The sequence below is a fragment of the Mya arenaria genome, chromosome 11 (assembly GCF_026914265.1).
Source record: "Mya arenaria isolate MELC-2E11 chromosome 11, ASM2691426v1".
NCBI classification, from domain to species: Eukaryota; Metazoa; Mollusca; class Bivalvia; order Myida; family Myidae; genus Mya; species Mya arenaria.
In genome coordinates, this window is record NC_069132.1 from 11,028,193 (window position 1) to 11,047,234 (window position 19,042).

Sequence of the window (19,042 nt, forward strand, 5' to 3'; positions counted from 1 at the left end):
TCTGGTTTTAAATTTAACATATTTGTAATGTGAGTTCTATTGTTATATGCGTTTGTATTGAACACATGTAGATACATGTACATAATTTCGCTTGACATCATACACATATTTTGATAAGAAAAGAAGTGTAAAGAATTTCAGTTGTTTTTGGTACATTGGAGAGTGTGTTTTGTGTCTTTGACTGGTATTTTGATACACTTAAAATATGTCCATCGAGTACTGACATATGTCACATTTTGGTCACGTATTAAGTGCTTTGATAGTGCTTTAATTTTCATTGCAACATGTTGCATAAACTTGATGACACTTGCTTTGTTGGATTGCATTCGTTTTCGCTTAGTCATTTCATTTTATTTGTCTAGTTGGTTTCTTCCATTTTTGTCTTTCGATCTTGTTTGACTAATATTTGGCTGTCAGATGTATACTTCTAATCGCTCAGCTTATACATTCAATAACTTTTTTGTTAATGCCTCTAGAAACATAGGTTTAAAAACTGACAGAAGCTTTACACGTGTGGCCTCCGGGTAGGCGTATTTATATTACGAGAAAAGTGTTAAAACTTACTTACCAGGTGAAAATATCCTCCCAAAACACCAAAATGTCTTCGAACACCTCCATTTTATTCCATATCACACAATTCCCTCACTTAAAATTCGGCAAACACAAAATACGTTGGACCCCATGAGAGTTATGAAATTTTATTACAGTGAGCGAAAAATTGATTTTTTTTCTTCTTCAGGGATATGTGCAAGATGTCCCTCTGTCAATAGTATGTCCATGATTGAATGTATTAGGTTTCCTCTAGAGGCAGATTCTGTCCGTAGAAAATCTCTTTTATGTAGCGTATCGTGATATTGTTTGGTATAATTAACGTGTAATGTTGCCATCGAAAGTGACTTCTTATATATTGTAACGCTCTGAGATGTGGTGGACCTGTCAGATTTTGCTAAGTAACGCTAGTTGCATGGTGTTTAAAATTTTGTTTTAGCAATATTCCGAAAATTTTCGTTCACCTTGACATTAAATCTGTACATTATTGCTCAATACTCGAGGCTTATATATATTGGTCAAGTGTCCCAGATGTACGCATATCAATGCATGTTAATTACCTGTCTGAATGAAATATCCATACCCGTATGCATGATACTTGTTTTTAAAACAGTTTTAGTCATAGGGTTGTAACATCACATACAGTTTTAGTATATATACAGGTAGTTTTAGAAATACCAACATACAATAATTACATTGAAGTCGAAATGGTAAAACACTGATATGCGCACAAATCGAGTCGGTTGTCAGACTGTGATGTATGATTTGAAAGATATTTTTTCGACCGGGGAATACATCTATCAGCACTTGGGGATCATCACGTCAGCCACCATTTAACCAGTGACCGGTATGGTTAACCCTTTGCCCTGCCTCTCTTCTCCCTCGATGATTGTATTTACATCTTAGATGTGATTAATTAGATGTGTTATTTTAAACCACACGTCGTTGTTACAAAAAGTTTTTCGGATCTACATTAGTCTCTCCAGCTTTACACCTCATATCCAGAGTAAATCCCACATCTAGACCCAAAATGTCTTACTTAATCAAACGTATCTGACCGTATTAAAATATTATACTATTTTATTGTCTATTCATAATATACGGTTTACATTGCAACAAATAATTTTGTACAAATATACAATTTGGCTGGGTCAAAAATTGAGACAACAATAGAAATCGGCCCTTTGCTTTATATTTGTTGCTTTAGGGCGGCGACCTCATGACTATAAATGGCGACCAGCCAGAACATAAACAGACTATTTCATTTTATAGTCATGATAATCACGACTATGACTTCCTTTCATTATACATTTTTGGTACGTGCACGTTGTCTTTGGTTGGAACGGAAAGCTGTATTTGATACAAATATGGATAGTACCATGTTCATTTTGCCGTATCTGCTTATCACAATGAACGTTTTGACTAACTAGTGTCATCTTTACAATTGGGTGAAATTTTGTAACGAGCTATATTAAAATTAGCGTGGGTAAGGTGATTTGTTTTTCTAGGAATATATTATTACATTTCATTTGTTTATATTTACTGTTTGTGAATGTTTTAATGTGCGTTGTCATTTTTCTAACCGTACTGCTTAAAGTAATTAAAAAAAATAATGATTGTATTTCAGTTCTATTATTTTGCTTGTGTATGCAAGCCTACATTAGTCATTACAACCGTGTCAAAATTCAAGATGCATACTTTTAACTATATAAAATGAACTGGAAATAATTAATTGGTTATTTCTTTATTTATATTATTCACCCATCAATTTTTCTCCCAAATCCAACAAAGAAAATCAGGCACACCTTATTACAAAAATGCTTATCACGCTACTGTACTTAAAAGCCGAATCATCTGCGTGTTGAGAGCTCTCTTTTACAAACCGATGTTTATTGACAATTTTTTTAAAATATGAAGCATATTTAGAACCATGCATTTTTCAAAACACCTCATGGAAATTGACTCCACTGCATAATGTTTGGTTACTGCCCTAAAAAAAATATGCTGGAATTTAAATTATACTGTTGAGATTATTTTTTATTTCCCTATACCTGAGATGTTTGCGGATAAAAAGTTTTGTTTTTTTGCGAAACATTTGGTAGCAACAGAAGCAGTTTAAAATTGCTACATTTTCCTATCAGGAAACTCTTCATGGGACATTTCACTTCCTGGTTGCTTTTGCTCCCTGATTTCACATGTTTTTAATGAAAGAGTCTTGTTATCTCAAAACTCAAAAAAGGGGAAATAAAAATATCTTAATAAAATGATTTATATCAATATTTCATGTACAGAATGATATTATTAGATATTCCTTGTTTCTGGCAAATTTTACCACAGCTTAACTATAATTTAAACTCTTCAGTGGTAATTAAGTGGCCAGATAAGACTTCCAAGTCAGCACCCAACTTCCTGTTAGTGTTAAGCAGTTATTTTTGTAAAGGCCCTTTTTAGGTGTTTTGGAAAAGTGCAAACTTATATCAGTCATCGGAATTAGACTTTTGGATGAACAAGCCCGAATTCTTATACTATTGCTTGGCATAAAAAAAATTAACAAGCCCTGCTATATAAAATTCAGAATTTGAGCAAGCCCGGAAGACATTTTACCAGTGCAGGGCTTGCGGGCTTGTGCTAATTTCGACCACTGTTATATACCTGTAAGTCATTTGGATTAATATTACCCACATTAATCATGAGATCTTCCTTATGTGAATATATTTTTTACAGATAATTAAGAAATCTAGTGAATGTTGTCAATGATAAAATATTTAATGATTTTATTTTACCTTTTAATGCATTTCAAAGCTGGACTTGTACCATGACTTTGAAATTTCATAATTTGATTCAACCAATTGGTAAAAAAATGCTGGGATCAAGCTTAACTTTATTACCCATCATATTAAAAGAGACCAATTTCCAGAGTAAAAAGCAGACGATAAATGTAAGTGTATATAATGCACAGAAATATGGCATGAATATCCCGTGTCATCCGGCAAAGTGATAAGGCACTTGAAAAGGGTCATTGACACTCTGGTTTTTTGAGGCGAGTCAAAGTTAAAGGACTAAATGAGATTCATAAGACTGAACTACATTTTTTATATATAGGCAAATAAACTGCATGTTAAGGAAACGTGAAAATGACAGAATGATGTATAAGTGGACATATATAAAAAGTCAAGTTTGTGAGCCAGCTTATAAATTCAATTTGTTAACTTTCATTTAGAGACAACAATGGCAGCACGTGGTCGAGGACGTGGAGGCTTTCAGGCAGGTGGTGGAGCCGGCAGAAAACCATATGTTGTCACCACAAAACTTTACATTGGAAACATACCTGAAACATGCAGGAAACTGGACTTGCAAAATCTTTTTGAGGAACATGGAGCAGTAGTTGAGTGCGATATTGTAAAAAACTATGGATTTGTGGTTAGTGTCTATCATTGAACTTACAGCTAATTAGTTTTAAAACATATTTCAATTTTATACATACAATCACTGAATCAGTACCATGTCATGTCCATTTTGTATGAGTTTTTATGCAAGATCATTCGAATAAGTACACATTTTTGTATTATTTGTTTACTTTTGTTACTGCACTGATCTATTGCTTTTAACTCAAAATTTTGTAATGAAAATTATAATTATTATTGGATGACTTTCAACCCTAGTTGATGAGAAAGCTCTATGCTGAGTAAAGAAACAATGACTAAGTTAATGTAAAAAATGTTTCATTTTATTGTGATAAAAGTAATATTGTTTGATTGATTACATTAAACTATATGTGTATATTTCAGCACTTTGAGAATGAAGATGAAGCGAAAAATGCAGTTGCAGCCATCAACAACACAGAGTTTCAGGGCTCTGTGCTCTCTGTTGAGGTCAGTTTTCATTCAGATCTGTTAAATGCGAAGACTCCACATGACATTTGCAATGGCCTGCAGCCATGAGACATCTCAATTACAGGATGTGCTATTGGTGTTTTCATATTTATAAGTACACACTAACATTGTAAAATATTGCAGACTTTTACCAGAGAAAATTTAACTTTTTTTGTTAGATTCGATTTGTTATAGTCTTAAGTTGGCACAAAATAAATCAGAACCTCTCAAAGATTACAATTCTAGTTAGTCAAACAATGTTCTCTGACTCTGTACATGTATAAATAATATTGTCAAGGTTCTGATGATTTAAATCTCATTGGAGAGATTCCTGTTAGTTGTTATATTGCTGCTCTGTTAATATGAAGTGTCATGACCTTGTGTATGAATGAAACATGGTGTATTACACAGGGGTGTAGAAATGGGCCCGAAGCCGGTAAAATAACCCGGTTACTTTAGCATCTTCACCCGGCTATTTATCCCCACATCATCAAAAATAAAATCTGTTATTTTTTGTCATGTTTTTATGTTTACATAAGTTTAAAACCCTGATTGATGGTATTGTTTATTTTGGTTTCCACGCGTTCGGACTACAATTAGCTCGATTCGTGACGTCATTAGTCGCATCCCCCTCTGGGATGTTTTCAAGTTCTAGGTTTGGGTTTCCCAGCGTTCCGAATACAATAACATTGGCTCGATACATGACCTCATTAGTCGCATCCTCCATGGGGATGTTTTGAAGTTTATGATTAGCGAAGCAATAGAGGGTGAAAAAAAGAATATTTTTTTCCAGACACCAAAAAGCGTAGTAAGTTTGCAACATGAGCGTGTCTGTCCTTCTGTTAGTCCTATTACTGTACCATTTACGCAACATTCCTTTTTGTATACGAGTGTTATCCGGATGTTTAACAAAATGAAACAAGCTTGCGGTGATGTCACTGCTAAAAATAATCCATTATTTTGATGAATTTTACATGTACCTTTGGCGAAATTTCGTACGCTTTTAATAAACGTCACAAAGTGTCCAGATATTTCTTTTGGTTGTTATTAAAACGGAATTAGCTAGCTGCAGGTGAGATATCTAGAACCATAGAAAATGAAGTTAAATGTTTAATTTTCAGAGGATCACAGAGATTCAGTGGCTGAAAGTATATAAGTGGTAGAGAAGAAGGTACACATACGATTAGGAGGGAATTGCTAGCAAATGGCAAGGCATGCGGTCTGGAATGTTATAATAGTATCCTGAATCTGAATTTGACAGTTATTTGGTTTATTAGTTGGCCCTCACTGGTCGGGGGTGGAGGTGGGGTCGGGGTGGGGGTGGGGGTGGGGTAAAACTCAGATCAGTGGGGTAGTTCTCAGATTCAGTATCATATTCAAGTACAGAAGTTTCCCTGTTTCCTAAATGTTACAAAATAAACATGCACCAGAACAGTTCAACACTAGAAATTTTGGTTAAAAAGGGGTTAAATTCAATCCCACAAGGGGCATTGGCCCCTAACTGGGGAAGGACACCCAGACTACCCCCCCCCCCCGCCTACTTTTGGGATCTTCCCTGCTACTTCAAAACATTTCTACACCCCTGATTACAGTTATTAGAGATTCTGGTTATTTACAGTTGTCTCACAGTCGTGTACGGCAGAAACCAGGAATGGGAGGAAAACAGGAGTGCTACCGGTGTGGGAAGGAGGGCCACTGGTAAGGTTAAACATTTGTTAACCAGGTTTTCACATATATAGTGAAACCTGGTTATTAGAATGGCGAACGTCGTTGTTCGGGCGGGCGGGTTTCACCTATGAAACTGAATAACTTTAGTTAGAGATGACATATCTTGACCAAACTTGGTCTATAGGAAGAGTTTATGGAGACCTTTCATGGGATTGCATTTGGGTCCCTAGGGTCAAGGTCAAGGTCACTGTTACTAAAAATAGAAAAATGGTTGAAACTGACTAACTTTAGTTAGGGATGACATATCTTGACTAAACTTATTCTTTAGGAAGAGTTTATGGAGACCTTTCATGGGATTGCGTTTGGGGTCCCTAGGGTCAAGGTCACTGTTACTAAAAATACAAAAACAGTTGAAACTGACTAACTTTAGTTAGGGATGACATACCTTGACTAAGCTTGGTCTATAGGAAGAGTTTATGGAGATCTTTCATGGGGTTGCGTTTGGGGTCCCTAGGTTCAAGGTCAAGGTGACTGTTACTAAAAATAGAAAAACGGTTGAAACTGATTAACTTAAGTTACGGTTGACATATCTTGACCAAGCTTGGTCTATAGAAAAAGTTTATGGGTACCTTTCATGGGATTGCGATTGGGGTCCCTAGGGTCAAGGTCACTGTTACTAAAAATAGAAAAACTGTTGAAACTGAATAACTTTAGTTAGAGATGACATATCTCGACTAAGCTTGGTCTATAGGAAGAGTTTATGGGTACCTTTCATGGGATTGCGATTGGGGTCCCTAGGTTCAAGGTCAAGGTCACTGTTACTTAAAATAGAAAAACGGTTGAAACTGAATAACTTTAGTTCGGGAAGACATAAATTGACTAAACTGGGTGTACAGGAAGAGTTTATAGATACCTTTCATGGGATTGCGTTTGGGGCCCCTAGGGTCAAGGTCACTGTTACTAAAAATAGAAAAATGTTCAAACTGAAAATCTTTAGTTAGGGTTGACATATCCTGACACAACTTGGTATAAAGGAAGAGTTTATGGATACCTTTCAATGGATTGCATTTGGGGTCCCTAGGTTCAAGGTCACTGTTACTAAAAATAGAAAAACACAGGCTGAAGTTATTTTGTCAATCATTAAAAACCTGGTTTCGTCCCATTGCGGCGTTTCTTGTTTTATGTATATTGTTGTATAGAGTTCAAGAACCATTAAAGTTGTTCAACTTTATTTTGCATGTATATATTTTTTCCAGTTTCAGTGGAAATATAGGCCAATTTGACAATTTTACAAATATAGCATTTTCTTTCCAAGGGCATTTGTTGAAATTCACTCAGGAGTTATTGATGTTGGTTATTCAATTATTTACAAAATTATCAGCTTATTTCAGTTACACACTCAGTCTCTGAACAACCACCATATATAATAGTTTTGAAACTGAGTGTGGATCTTTGTACAAGGTTCTAACAACAGACATGACACATATTTAATATGTTGTACATATATCATTCATGACCTATATTGCTGACTTTTCATTTATCTGAGTAGAAATGAAGAAAACAATAACTCACAATGATTTCTGAAATATAATAAGTTAATAACAGTTTAAAAATATAGTCATGGTCAAATGAATATAAAACTCCCCAATTGAAATTGATGTCACAATAGGGTTTAATGTGATGTCTGCTTTAAGTTTGTGCTAAGCTTTGTGATGTCTTCAGATGGTTTGCAAGGTAACAAATGAAAAAGGAATTGAAAATGTGCTTTTTGAATGATGGTTAAAAGATGGATGTCAGTGTCTCACATGGAGCAATTTTAATTAACTTTTCGTTAACACCAAAATAAAGTCATACGATTTTGCTTACATAAAAAATTAAACCTGACTTGTTAATAAAGTGCTATTTTTATGAAATGTTATATAAAATGAATCAGTGATAGACATAAATGTCACAAAGGGCAATCTGGAAGTTCATTTCAGACTGCGAGAGTACAAACATATTGATAGAAGGCACATAGAAAGATTAGAAAAGAATGGAGAATTCATTGACATTGGATTATTCTGTTACACATTATATATTAATTAACAAGTTGTACTCAGTACCTATGAAGCAAATGATTAAGTGATTTATATATGTGACTGATGGAAAGTCATTCATATACCAACTGAATCATGAACCGATACATAGTGTGTATAAAATGCTTCCCACATAGATGTTATTTGTTATGTCTATTTCAATCTTTTAGGAATATTCTTCTCTAAATAATGCATCTTGCTGATGCCAAAATGTTATGTTTATTGCATAAGTGCCTTTTCACTTATAGTCTTAAACTTTCAGAACAACAAGAAAAGTCCCATTTTGGTGGCCTGACATCGTTATACACCTTTTTTTATAATGATGAACATCCGCAGAATTACCTGGATATAAAATTTTCCAGGTTATATGTATCCTGGCTTATAACTGTTTAAAAATGTAATTCAATGACAGTCTTTGATTTTCTACATTTCAGGTCGAAAGATTGCCCTAAAGGACCGTAAGTTGATAAGTTCACTGTGCCAGTATAGTGGTTACCGTTTCATGTCTTGTATAGACATCAATCACAAAATAGGTTACATTTGTAAGCTACAGTGTAAATAAAATAAATATCCTTTAAATAACTTTTTCTCAATTAAAAATATAAGTATAATTTAAACTCCTAAATGGAAACTATCCAACAGCACTAAAGTGATTATTATCCATCGGAAATATAAAATGTGGAGCTTCATTCAAAATACTACTTGTAACAGTCTGTTTAAAGATGGGAGTGATTGGAAACTGAAGACTCAAAATCTTAACTGACATGCCACATATACCATGGTTTTGCTTGTTTGAAAATAACTTGGATCATATTTTTTTAACTTACTTTTTATTTTACAGGAGCCGCCCAAGACCCTTTCCAGAGCGAGACCCCTATGCAGACCCATATTACCGTGACCGGTACCCACCTCCACCACCTATGGACCGTTACAGGCCCTACCCAGACCCTTATGATAGACGGCCCCTGCCTCCACCTCGGGACCCATACTATAGAGACGTAGATCCATATGCCCGTCCTCCTCCAGAGTACTACGGCAGAAGGTATCTTGCTTCTCATTCTTAAATGATTAAGCAATACTCTTAAATCATTACCTTGTTGAGGTCATTTGGCAAGATGTTTCAGTTATTTATTAGGATAATGCAACCATGTGCAATTATATAAATGGATATTATCTTTTTTGGTCATCAGAATGCTTGGTTTACAAGAAGCGACTGGTCAACTGTTTTTGCAGAGGTTTAATAAGTATGGTTATTTGCTATCTTTACACAATAGTGACAATACATGTATCTACATGTACATGTTTTTCATTATTTACCTTTTGCTTATTTAACACTCTTTACATTGTATTTCAGAGACCCATACTATGACCGAGTGAGGTTAGTATTTTGTTTGAATTACATGTAGTAATCTCTTCACTATATTATATATATCTATCTTTATAAGATATTTCTATCTTTAATTAAGTGAGAATACTTAAAGGGACTGTACACCAGATTGGCATCAAAAAATGTTTTTTTGCTGTAACAAATCTCGGGACAATTATTTAATATAATGTTTTACTCTTTGATATCATAATTGTAAAAAACCCAAACCAAAATGTAAAAAAAAATTGAGTCGAATACCGAGTTCGAACCAGTGTCGCCAAAATTGCAGACCAGTGTTGTATCCACTGTGCTACGAAGGCATACCCTGAACGGTTGGAATATTTAATATATATACCTAACTTGGTAATATCATGTGATAACATCGACTAGCCAATCACACATAAGGTATGAATTCTACTAGGTAGACATACCTACTATAAATCATTTTTAATGGAAAAAATCTTTTTTAATGGAAAAATACGAAGACTTCGAAATATAAATTAATTGTAAACTATGTGGTACTTCAGTTTAATAGTAATTTTCGATGCATTGTACACATCAATACCAACTTTTATGTCAGTTTTCGACAATTTTCTCTTTTTTTTTCGCTATTTCATCATACGGAGTACAGCCCCTTAAATGTATACTGTTGTTAAATATCATAAGTTAAATAAACAATAGAGGTATTGTCACAGCCCTTATTTCATTGGGAATGGTGTGTTAAAACTTTAACCTTTTAACTTTTAAGCTTGGTACATGATTGTTCACAATGTTCTTATGCACAGGTCAGATGTATCCGGTATGTATTTCACCAATGATTGACTTTAAAAAAAGACTGAGCTTTTGTATCTGCCATTCTGGTGCTGTTGATATGAAATTGACCCTCATGTATTTACCTTTAAGTTATTTTCTTACAGGGACCCCTACTATGATGACCCATATGCTCGCCCTGGGTATGTAGTTTGGTGATTAAACATATTTTTACTGTTTGAATATAAGTAATATCAATAATCATATTCAACCTGTGTTGGAACAATTTTCAGTTTCCAATCTCTTCACCTTGTGAACTTCATTGGAACTTTTTGTTGATAGAATTAAAAGTACAGTGTTTGACACTAACAGTGTCACTTGATCCCAAAACACCAAGTTTTGTAAAGCAACAATAGAACCTCTAGGTCAGGTGTCCTGTTAGGATACAATAATTTTGTAGGGTTAAGTAAGATAAGAACTAAAAATACATTACCATACAAGCAAACATAAAATTCCATACAAAAATATGCGGATTAATGGGCAGAGCAAGAAATGTTCTGTTTCAAAATTGTGTAAAGAAAAATATTTGCATTCTGTTCATTTGTATAATTAAGTCTATAGAAGTCTATCAAACCTTTCATCCACATATTAAGCATGTTCAGTACTTTAATTGGAGCATTTCATGCACTATTTAGAATTATGTATGTTTTTATGCTTAGGCATTTTAAAAGAATATTAAGAACCTAAGTGCCCTTGACCCCATACTGTGTAGGGAAATTATTAGCAAATACTGCTAAATAAGCTGATACTAACACAAAGAAAACATAAACAAAGCTAAATTGACAAACATTTTGGAGGACACCTGATTTGAGGGAGTGAATCTTTATTTAAACTGTTGGTGTCCTTTCAGGATACCTGGCAAATGGAGTTAATTTCAAACTCTGTGTTGAGTCGCATTTATAGGAATGTGTCTGAAATGTTTGAAACTCATGTCTTCAGTCATACACCTTAGTTGAGTTAAATTTCCCCATATGTGAACATGTTCTTACATGAATGATGATGTAATGGTTGCCTGTTTTCGTGCACAGCTATTTGCCGCCACCACCACCCGGATCATCGCGGTTATCGCCACCTCGGACCCGCGTTGCCCCGTATTAAGAGATGAACGCGAAGACGCAACACGGCACCATTCGCTCGCTCTCAGCACGAAAACCTCTTTTAATATGTGTTATTACGTGGAACAAGACAAACGAGCGACATCTTTGTAAATGATATGAACGTGAACTATAATCGTGAACTGATGAACGTGCTTTCGTGGTTTAATTGTGTTTTACGGATCTGCTTTATAATTTCATTTTTCAACTTTATAATCGTGGCATATACAGCTTTGATATTATCAAGGCACAATTCGCTTATGCTCATCGCTTGTAAACCTCATCAATCTTGGATTATTGAAATGCACTCAACCTCTTTGTTCATGAAAGATTATGTAAATTCTTGTCTGTAGGGTAATAAACATGTTGTACTGATCTTGGTCTCCAGTCATATTAATTAAGATGGCCACGAATGGCGTTCTAACTCTTGATCTTGATTTATTGTCAATCTGATGTAACTTGTACTAAAATCAGTTTAAGGTACTTTTCTGTGTTCCAAGTGTTATGACAATCGAAAAGAAGACAAACGGAAGACTAGTATTAGCAAAGAATTTCGCTGGTAAGGTCGAAACTGTTTTATGATATTGCGCAGTCGTCGCGAATCGTGACGCGTGCGTTGGAGTATAAAGTAATTGCACGAGTTATCTGACTGTACCTTATAAATGTGATGTAATTGTTTATAGATTAATTGTCGACTAAAGTTAATTTGTGTCAGTGAGGTACAATAACATGGATCCTTTTCACCATGTGATTTGTGTACATTACAGATGAGTCCATTGAAGTTTGCTGAAACATGAACAAAAAGTAAGTACCATTTATTTACTATTATAAAATTGTTGCAGATATGGTGGACTTCCATACTTCCAACATCATCTGGGCAACAAACTAAACCATACCTTTGTTTATTAAAGCAATGTAAAATGCAGACATCCAATGTAATATTTAAAGTACATATACGATAAAGGCCTCTGACACCAAATTAATTCTTCGTGTTCGATTTACCAAACTAATCACTTTAAACAAAATTGAGTACATTTTCTTTATGCAGCTGCTCCAAAAATGCCTCAAAATGTGTTGCCAAGCCATATTTCATCAAACAACCCAAAATCATGTTAGTGTATGTCTCTGAGGACACACTTTATACTGAAACTTATTATAAACTGAATAATTTGTGTGTTATTTCCATTCACTTCAAATAAAGTTAAATTTGTCCAGGATTTTTATTACCGGTATACTGATTTAGTATATGAAAAAATTGTTTGCCTTCCCACACACCTGTTTTTAAATGAAATGAATATACCGGTAAGCACTTTTTTCTCAGTTAAAAATGTTCTTAACCAAAATCTGGCCCAAATAATTATTTAATAAATGAATGTGGCCTTAATACTCATTAAAAATTCATTCACAACATGCACTATGTTAATGCAATATGCAATCAAGTGAAAATGATCACTTTGTTATTACATGTGTTATTTGTTCAATATGTTTGTATCATTTATTGAGAAATTGTCTTCATATATAGCATTTACTGGTATATGTTTGTCCTCTCATGCAGTGGTCATGTTTGTGGTCTTCTCATGTAGCGGTTTTATGTTGGCTGTCTTTTCATGAAGCAGTTATGTGTTTGTTGTCTTCTCTTGTAGCGGTTATATGTTTATGGTCTTCTCATGTAGCGGTTATATGTTAGTGGTATTCTCATGTAGCGGTTATATGTTAGTGGTATTCTCATGTAGCTGTTATATGTTAGTGGTATTCTCATGTAGCAGTTATATGATAGTGATATTCTCATGTAGAGGTTATATGTTTGTTGTCCTTTCATGTAGCAGTTATATGTTTGTTGTCTTCTCATGTAGTGATTTTATGTTTGTGGAATTCTCATGTAGCGGTTATATGATTGTGGTCTTCTCATGTAGCGGTTATGTGTTTGTTTTCTTTTCATGTAGCGGTTATATATTTGTGGTCTTCTCATGTAGCTGTTATATGTTTGTGGTTTTCTCATGTAGCAGTTATATGTTTGTTGTCTTCTCATGTAGTGATTTTATATTTGTTGTCTTCTCATGAAGCTGTTATATGTTTGTTGTCTTCTCATGTAGCGGTTATATGTTTGTGGTCTTCTCATGTAGCAGTTATATGTTTGTGGTCTTCTCATGTAGTGGTTATATGTTTGTGGTCTTCTCATATAGCGGTTATATGTTGCCTTTCTTTTTATGTAGCGGTTATATGTTTGTTGTCTTCTCATGTAGCAGTTATATGTTTGTTGTCTTCTCATGTAGCGGTTATATGTTGGCTGTCTTTTCATGTAGCTGTTATATGTATGTGGTCTTCTCATGTAGCAGTTATATGTTTGTGGTCTTCTCATGTAGTGGTTATATGTTTGTGGTCTTGTTATGTAGCGGTTATATGTTGGCTGTCTTTTCATGTAGCGGTTATATGTTTGTTGTCTTCTCATGTAGTGCTTAAATGATTGTGGTCTTTTCATGTAGTGCTGATATGTTTGTGGTCTTCTCATGTAGCTGTTATATGTTTGTGGTCTTCTCATGTAGCTGTTATATGTTTGTGGTCTTCTCATGTAGCTGTTATATGTTTGTGGTCTTCTCATGTAGCAGTTATATGTTTGTGGTCTTCTCATGTAGTGGTTATATGTTTGTGGTCTTCTCATGTAGCTGTTATATGTTTGTGGTCTTCTCATGTAGCTGTTATATGTTTGTGGTCTTCTCATGTAGCTGTTATATGTTTGTGGTCTTCTCATGTAGCTGTTATATGTTTGTGGTCTTCTCATGTAGCTGTTATATGTTTGTGGTCTTCTCATGTAGCAGTTATATGTTTGTGGTCTTCTCATGTAGCAGTTATATGTTTGTGGTCTTCTCATGTAGTGGTTATATGTTTGTGGTCTTCTCATGTAGCTGTTATATGTTTGTGGTCTTCTCATGTAGCTGTTATATGTTTGTGGTCTTCTCATGTAGCAGTTATATGTTTGTGGTCTTCTCATGTAGCTGTTATATGTTTGTGGTCTTCTCATGTAGCTGTTATATGTTTGTGGTCTTCTCATGTAGCAGTTATATGTTTGTGGTCTTCTCATGTAGTGGTTATATGTTTGTGGTCTTCTCATGCAGCGGTTTTATGTTGGCTGTCTTTTTATGTAGCGGTTATATGTTTGTTGTCTTCTCATGCAGCGGTTTTATGTTGGCTGTCTTTTTATGTAGCGGTTATATGTTTGTGGTCTTCTCAAGTAGCAGTTATATGTTTGTGGTCTTCTCATGTAGTGGTTATATGTTTGTGGTCTTCTCATGTAGCGGTTATATGTTGGCTGTCTTTTCATGTAGCAGTTATATGTTTGTTGTCTTCTCATGTAGTGCTTAAATGATTGTGGTCTTTTCATGTAGTGCTGATATGTTTGTGGTCTTCTCATGTAGTGCTTATATGTTTGTGGTCTTCTTGTGTAGCAGTTATATGTTTGTGGTCTTCTCATGTAGTGGATATATGATTGTGGTCTTCTCATGTAGCGGTTATATGTTGGCTGTCTTTTCATGTAGCAGTTATATGTTTGTTGTCTTCTCATGTAGCAGTTATATGTTTGTGGTCTTTTCATGTAGTGCTTATATGTTTGTGGTCTTCTCATGTAGTGCTTATATGTTTGTTGTCTTCTCATGTAGTGCTTATATGTTTGTTGTCTTCTCATGTAGTGCTTATATGTTTGTGGTCTTCTCATGTAGCAGTTATATGTTTGTGGTCTTCTCATGTAGCTGTTATATGTTTGTGGTCTTCTCATGTAGCAGTTATATGTTTGTGGTCTTCTCATGTAGCTGTTATATGTTTGTGGTCTTCTCATGTAGCAGTTATATGTTTGTGGTCTTCTCATGTAGTGGTGATATGTTTGTGGTATTTTCATGTAGTGCTGATATGTTTGTTGTCTTCTCATGTAGTGCTTATACGTTTGTTGTCTTCTCATGTAGTGCTTATATGTTTGTGGTCTTCTCATGTAGCAGTTATATGTTTGTTGTCTTCTCATGTAGTGGTTATATGTTTGTGGTCTTCTCATGTAATGCTTATATGTTTGTGGTATTCTCATGTAGCAGTTATATGTTTGTGGTCTTCTCATGTAGTGGTTATATGTTTGTGGTCTTCTCATGCAGCGGTTTTATGTTGGCTGTCTTTTCATGTAGCGGTTATATGTTTGTTGTCTTCTCATGTAGTGCTTATATGTTTGTGGTCTTCTCATGTAGCAGTTATATGTTTGTGGTCTTTTCATGTAGTGCTGATATGTTTGTTGTCTTCTCATGTAGTGCTTATATGTTTGTTGTCTTCTCATGTAGTGCTTATATGTTTGTGGTCTTCTCATGTAGCAGTTATATGTTTGTGGTCTTCTCATGTAGCTGTTATATGTTTGTGGTCTTCTCATGTAGTGCTTATATGTTTGTTGTCTTCTCATGTAGTGCTTATATGTTTGTTGTCTTTTCATGTAGCAGTTATATGTTTGTGGTCTTCTCATGTAGCTGTTATATGTTTGTGGTCTTCTCATGTAGCTGTTATATGTTTGTGGTCTTCTCATGTAGCAGTTATATGTTTGTGGTCTTCTCATGTAGTGGTTATATGTTTGTGGTCTTCTCATGCAGCGGTTTTATGTTGGCTGTCTTTTTATGTAGCGGTTATATGTTTGTTGTCTTCTCATGCAGCGGTTTTATGTTGGCTGTCTTTTTATGTAGCGGTTATATGTTTGTGGTCTTTTCATGTAGTGCTGATATGTTTGTTGTCTTCTCATGTAGTGCTGATATGTTTGTTGTCTTCTCATGTAGTGCTTATATGTTTGTGGTCTTCTCATGTAGCAGTTATATGTTTGTGGTCTTCTCATGTAGCTGTTATATGTTTGTGGTCTTCTCATGTAGCTGTTATATGTTTGTTGTCTTCTCATGTAGCAGTTATATGTTTGTGGTCTTCTCATGTAGTGGTTATATGTTTGTGGTCTTCTCATGCAGCGGTTTTATGTTGGCTGTCTTTTCATGTAGCGGTTATATGTTTGTTGTCTTCTCATGTAGTGCTTATATGTTTGTGGTCTTTTCATGTAGCTGTTATATGTTTGTGGTCTTCTCATGTAATGCTTATATGTTTGTGGTCTTTTCATGTAGCTGTTATATGTTTGAGGTCTTTTTATGTAGCTGTTATATGTTTGTGGTCTTCTCATGTAATGCTTATATGTTTGTGGTATTCTCATATAGCGGTTATATGTTTGTGGTCTTTTCATGTAGTGCTTATATGTATGTTGTCTTTTCATGTAGCTGTTATATGTTTGTGGTCTTCTCATGTAATGCTTATATGTTTGTGGTATTCTCATTTAGCGGTTATATCTTTGTGGTCTTTTTATGTAGTGCTTATACATTTGTTGTCTTCTCATGTAGTGCTTATATGTTTGTTGTCTTCTCATGTAGCGGTTATATGTTTGTTGTCTTTTCATGTAGCAGTTATATGTTTGTGGACTCTCGTGTAGCGGTTATATGTTTGTGGTATTCTCATGTAGTGCTTATGTTTGTTGTCTTCTCATGTAGTGCTCATATGTTTGTGGTATTCTCATGTAGTGCTTATGTTTGTTGTCTTCTCATGTAGTGCTAATTTGTTTGTTTTATATGTTTGTGGTTTTCTGATGTAGCTGTTATATGTTTGTGGTCTTCTCATGTAGCGGTTATATGTTTGTTTTCTCTTGATTGTTCATTGCCTTGTTTATATAGGACCCTGGAAGGATGAGGCCAAGTGCTCTTATGCGGTTCCATGACGATTATGGTTGTGTATTCAGGCAATCAAGAAGCCAGAGGTATTATTTTCACAAGCAGGTTCTTCTCAATGAATAAATGCTATTTCTATTCATTTAAAGTAAACATTCAATTATAGAACATCTGTATATTAATTTGTTTACAACTATATTAAAAACTGAGATTTTTTTTCTGTACAATATAAATTTGTTCCATATTAAACATAGTTTAATAAGATCTTTTTAACAAATTTTGGCTTTATATAGAGTGTGCCATGCTATTGTGAATCTTGCTGTTCTACTTTCAACTAGACAGGTTCTGATGAACTTTATTTGATGTCCATAATGAAATGAGCAAGAATAATGCAAACACCATTAACATTTCAGGTGCAGATGATGAACGAGCATCATGCTACTTTCTGTGTGATTAAATAATTGAATAAAGAGATTACAAGAAAATATTAACCAGAGGGTTTTTGGTTCTTACTAAAAGACGTATTCCAATTACTGTATGAAAATGTGTGTTTGTCTCCATAAACATAGGATCCTTTGTTTGAAATTAGAACACCAGAGATATTTAATAGTATTTTAAGCTATTAAATGTGGCCTTGACCTTGCAATGTGCATGTGGCACCAATGTTTAAAATAGTTATTTCGTTTAATTTGTAACTGCTATGAAGCCATCAGAATGTCTTAATTATCTTTGACCCCTATTGTCTTTAAGGTAAACCGCTGTGGAATGAAAAATAGCTTAATGACCTTTGCATTATAAGTGTTTCATTGACCTTCTTGGTGATTGGTGGCTGCAACCTGTGGGCTGCATATCCAATTGATCTGTTTAAAGCATGTGCAAAGTAATTTGTTGAACAGAATGACAAAATGACATTTGAGCCACAAGTGGGGCATTGACCTTCAACACAAAGGCCAGAATCTGTGTGCTACACATCGACTTTACATAGATAACAATTTGACCAAGTAATTTCAAAATATTGCTGCTTGAGCTGACTTAAAAAAATATGATCTTTGACCCTCATGTATGGATTTGTCTTTGATGGTACATGGCTGAAACAAAGGCTTGGTATTGATATGCCCCAGCATGTGTACGGTTGTGTTAGAAAAATATGCACTTACCTTAATTCTTTGTATAATATGTGTTGTTGTTATTGGTCAATGGCAAATCACACAAGAAACTAGCAACGCCCCGACATTCCAGGCGCGCCAGCCTCGTTTGAATTTTGCCACTGCCGAGTGAGCAATCATTCCACAGGGATAAAAGTTATTACAAATGCTACACAAAGCTATCTACATTTATTTTATTCAGATTTCATTGCTCACAAACCTGATAAACTTGGGTAAAGACACAGAAAATCAGACGTGAATATCCACGTGTTCATGTAGAGAAGATTGTTTATTTACTTTTTCAATAGTTCACGATCTATTAATTGATATAATGCTTATTTATTGTGATTTTGAAACCCTTTCATTGTTCTCGATTTAAAAAGAACATTAAAAAATACCTTTAATAATAAATAAGTGTTCTGCAAACCCTACTTATTTTTGTTAATATTGTATTCTTTCAAAAATCCTCCCATTGGTCACAAGTGATAGAGCAGACACAACAGATGGACGGATTTCAAGTGGCAAAGGACGGGGACATGTCTATCTGGACAATACGTTCAGCTTGGATATAGACAAATTTCTTTAGATCAACTGTCTGTGAAAACATTGTGATACTCTAATCACGGATTGTTTCAAAATATTACTATACTATCTGTTCGTGGAGCTGACCGGTTTATTTGGGCGCAAAGCATAAACCTGTTCCAAAATTAATATCATCACGAAGCTTGTCTCAGTGTACAACATATTAA

General features: G+C 34.6%; 1 protein-coding gene across 3 annotated transcripts; it reads left to right on the top strand.

Annotated features, from left to right (window-relative positions):
- The first annotated feature begins 1,933 nt into the window (after positions 1 to 1,933).
- LOC128209540 (RNA-binding protein lark-like) lies at positions 1,934 to 17,639 on the top strand. Of its 3 annotated transcripts, XR_008257016.1 has the most exons (11): positions 3,127 to 3,203; positions 3,770 to 3,969; positions 4,338 to 4,421; positions 6,040 to 6,119; positions 8,599 to 8,622; positions 9,006 to 9,206; positions 9,519 to 9,542; positions 10,448 to 10,483; positions 12,202 to 12,238; positions 17,155 to 17,237; positions 17,562 to 17,639. XR_008257016.1 is itself a non-coding variant. In XM_052913614.1 (9 exons), exons 2-9 carry the CDS (start codon positions 3,778 to 3,780, stop codon positions 11,436 to 11,438), a joined length of 711 nt encoding a protein of 236 aa, XP_052769574.1. In that variant the 5' UTR covers positions 1,934 to 2,035; positions 3,770 to 3,777; the 3' UTR covers positions 11,439 to 11,810. The 3 variants fall into 3 exon arrangements, 2 of the variants coding, with proteins under 2 accessions (XP_052769574.1, XP_052769573.1); XM_052913614.1 differs by lacking the exons at positions 3,127 to 3,203; positions 12,202 to 12,238; positions 17,155 to 17,237; positions 17,562 to 17,639 and adding exons at positions 1,934 to 2,035; positions 11,369 to 11,810; XM_052913613.1 differs by lacking the exons at positions 12,202 to 12,238; positions 17,155 to 17,237; positions 17,562 to 17,639 and adding an exon at positions 11,369 to 11,810 and having other exon boundaries at positions 3,129 to 3,203.
- Positions 17,640 to 19,042: the final 1,403 nt, after the last annotated feature.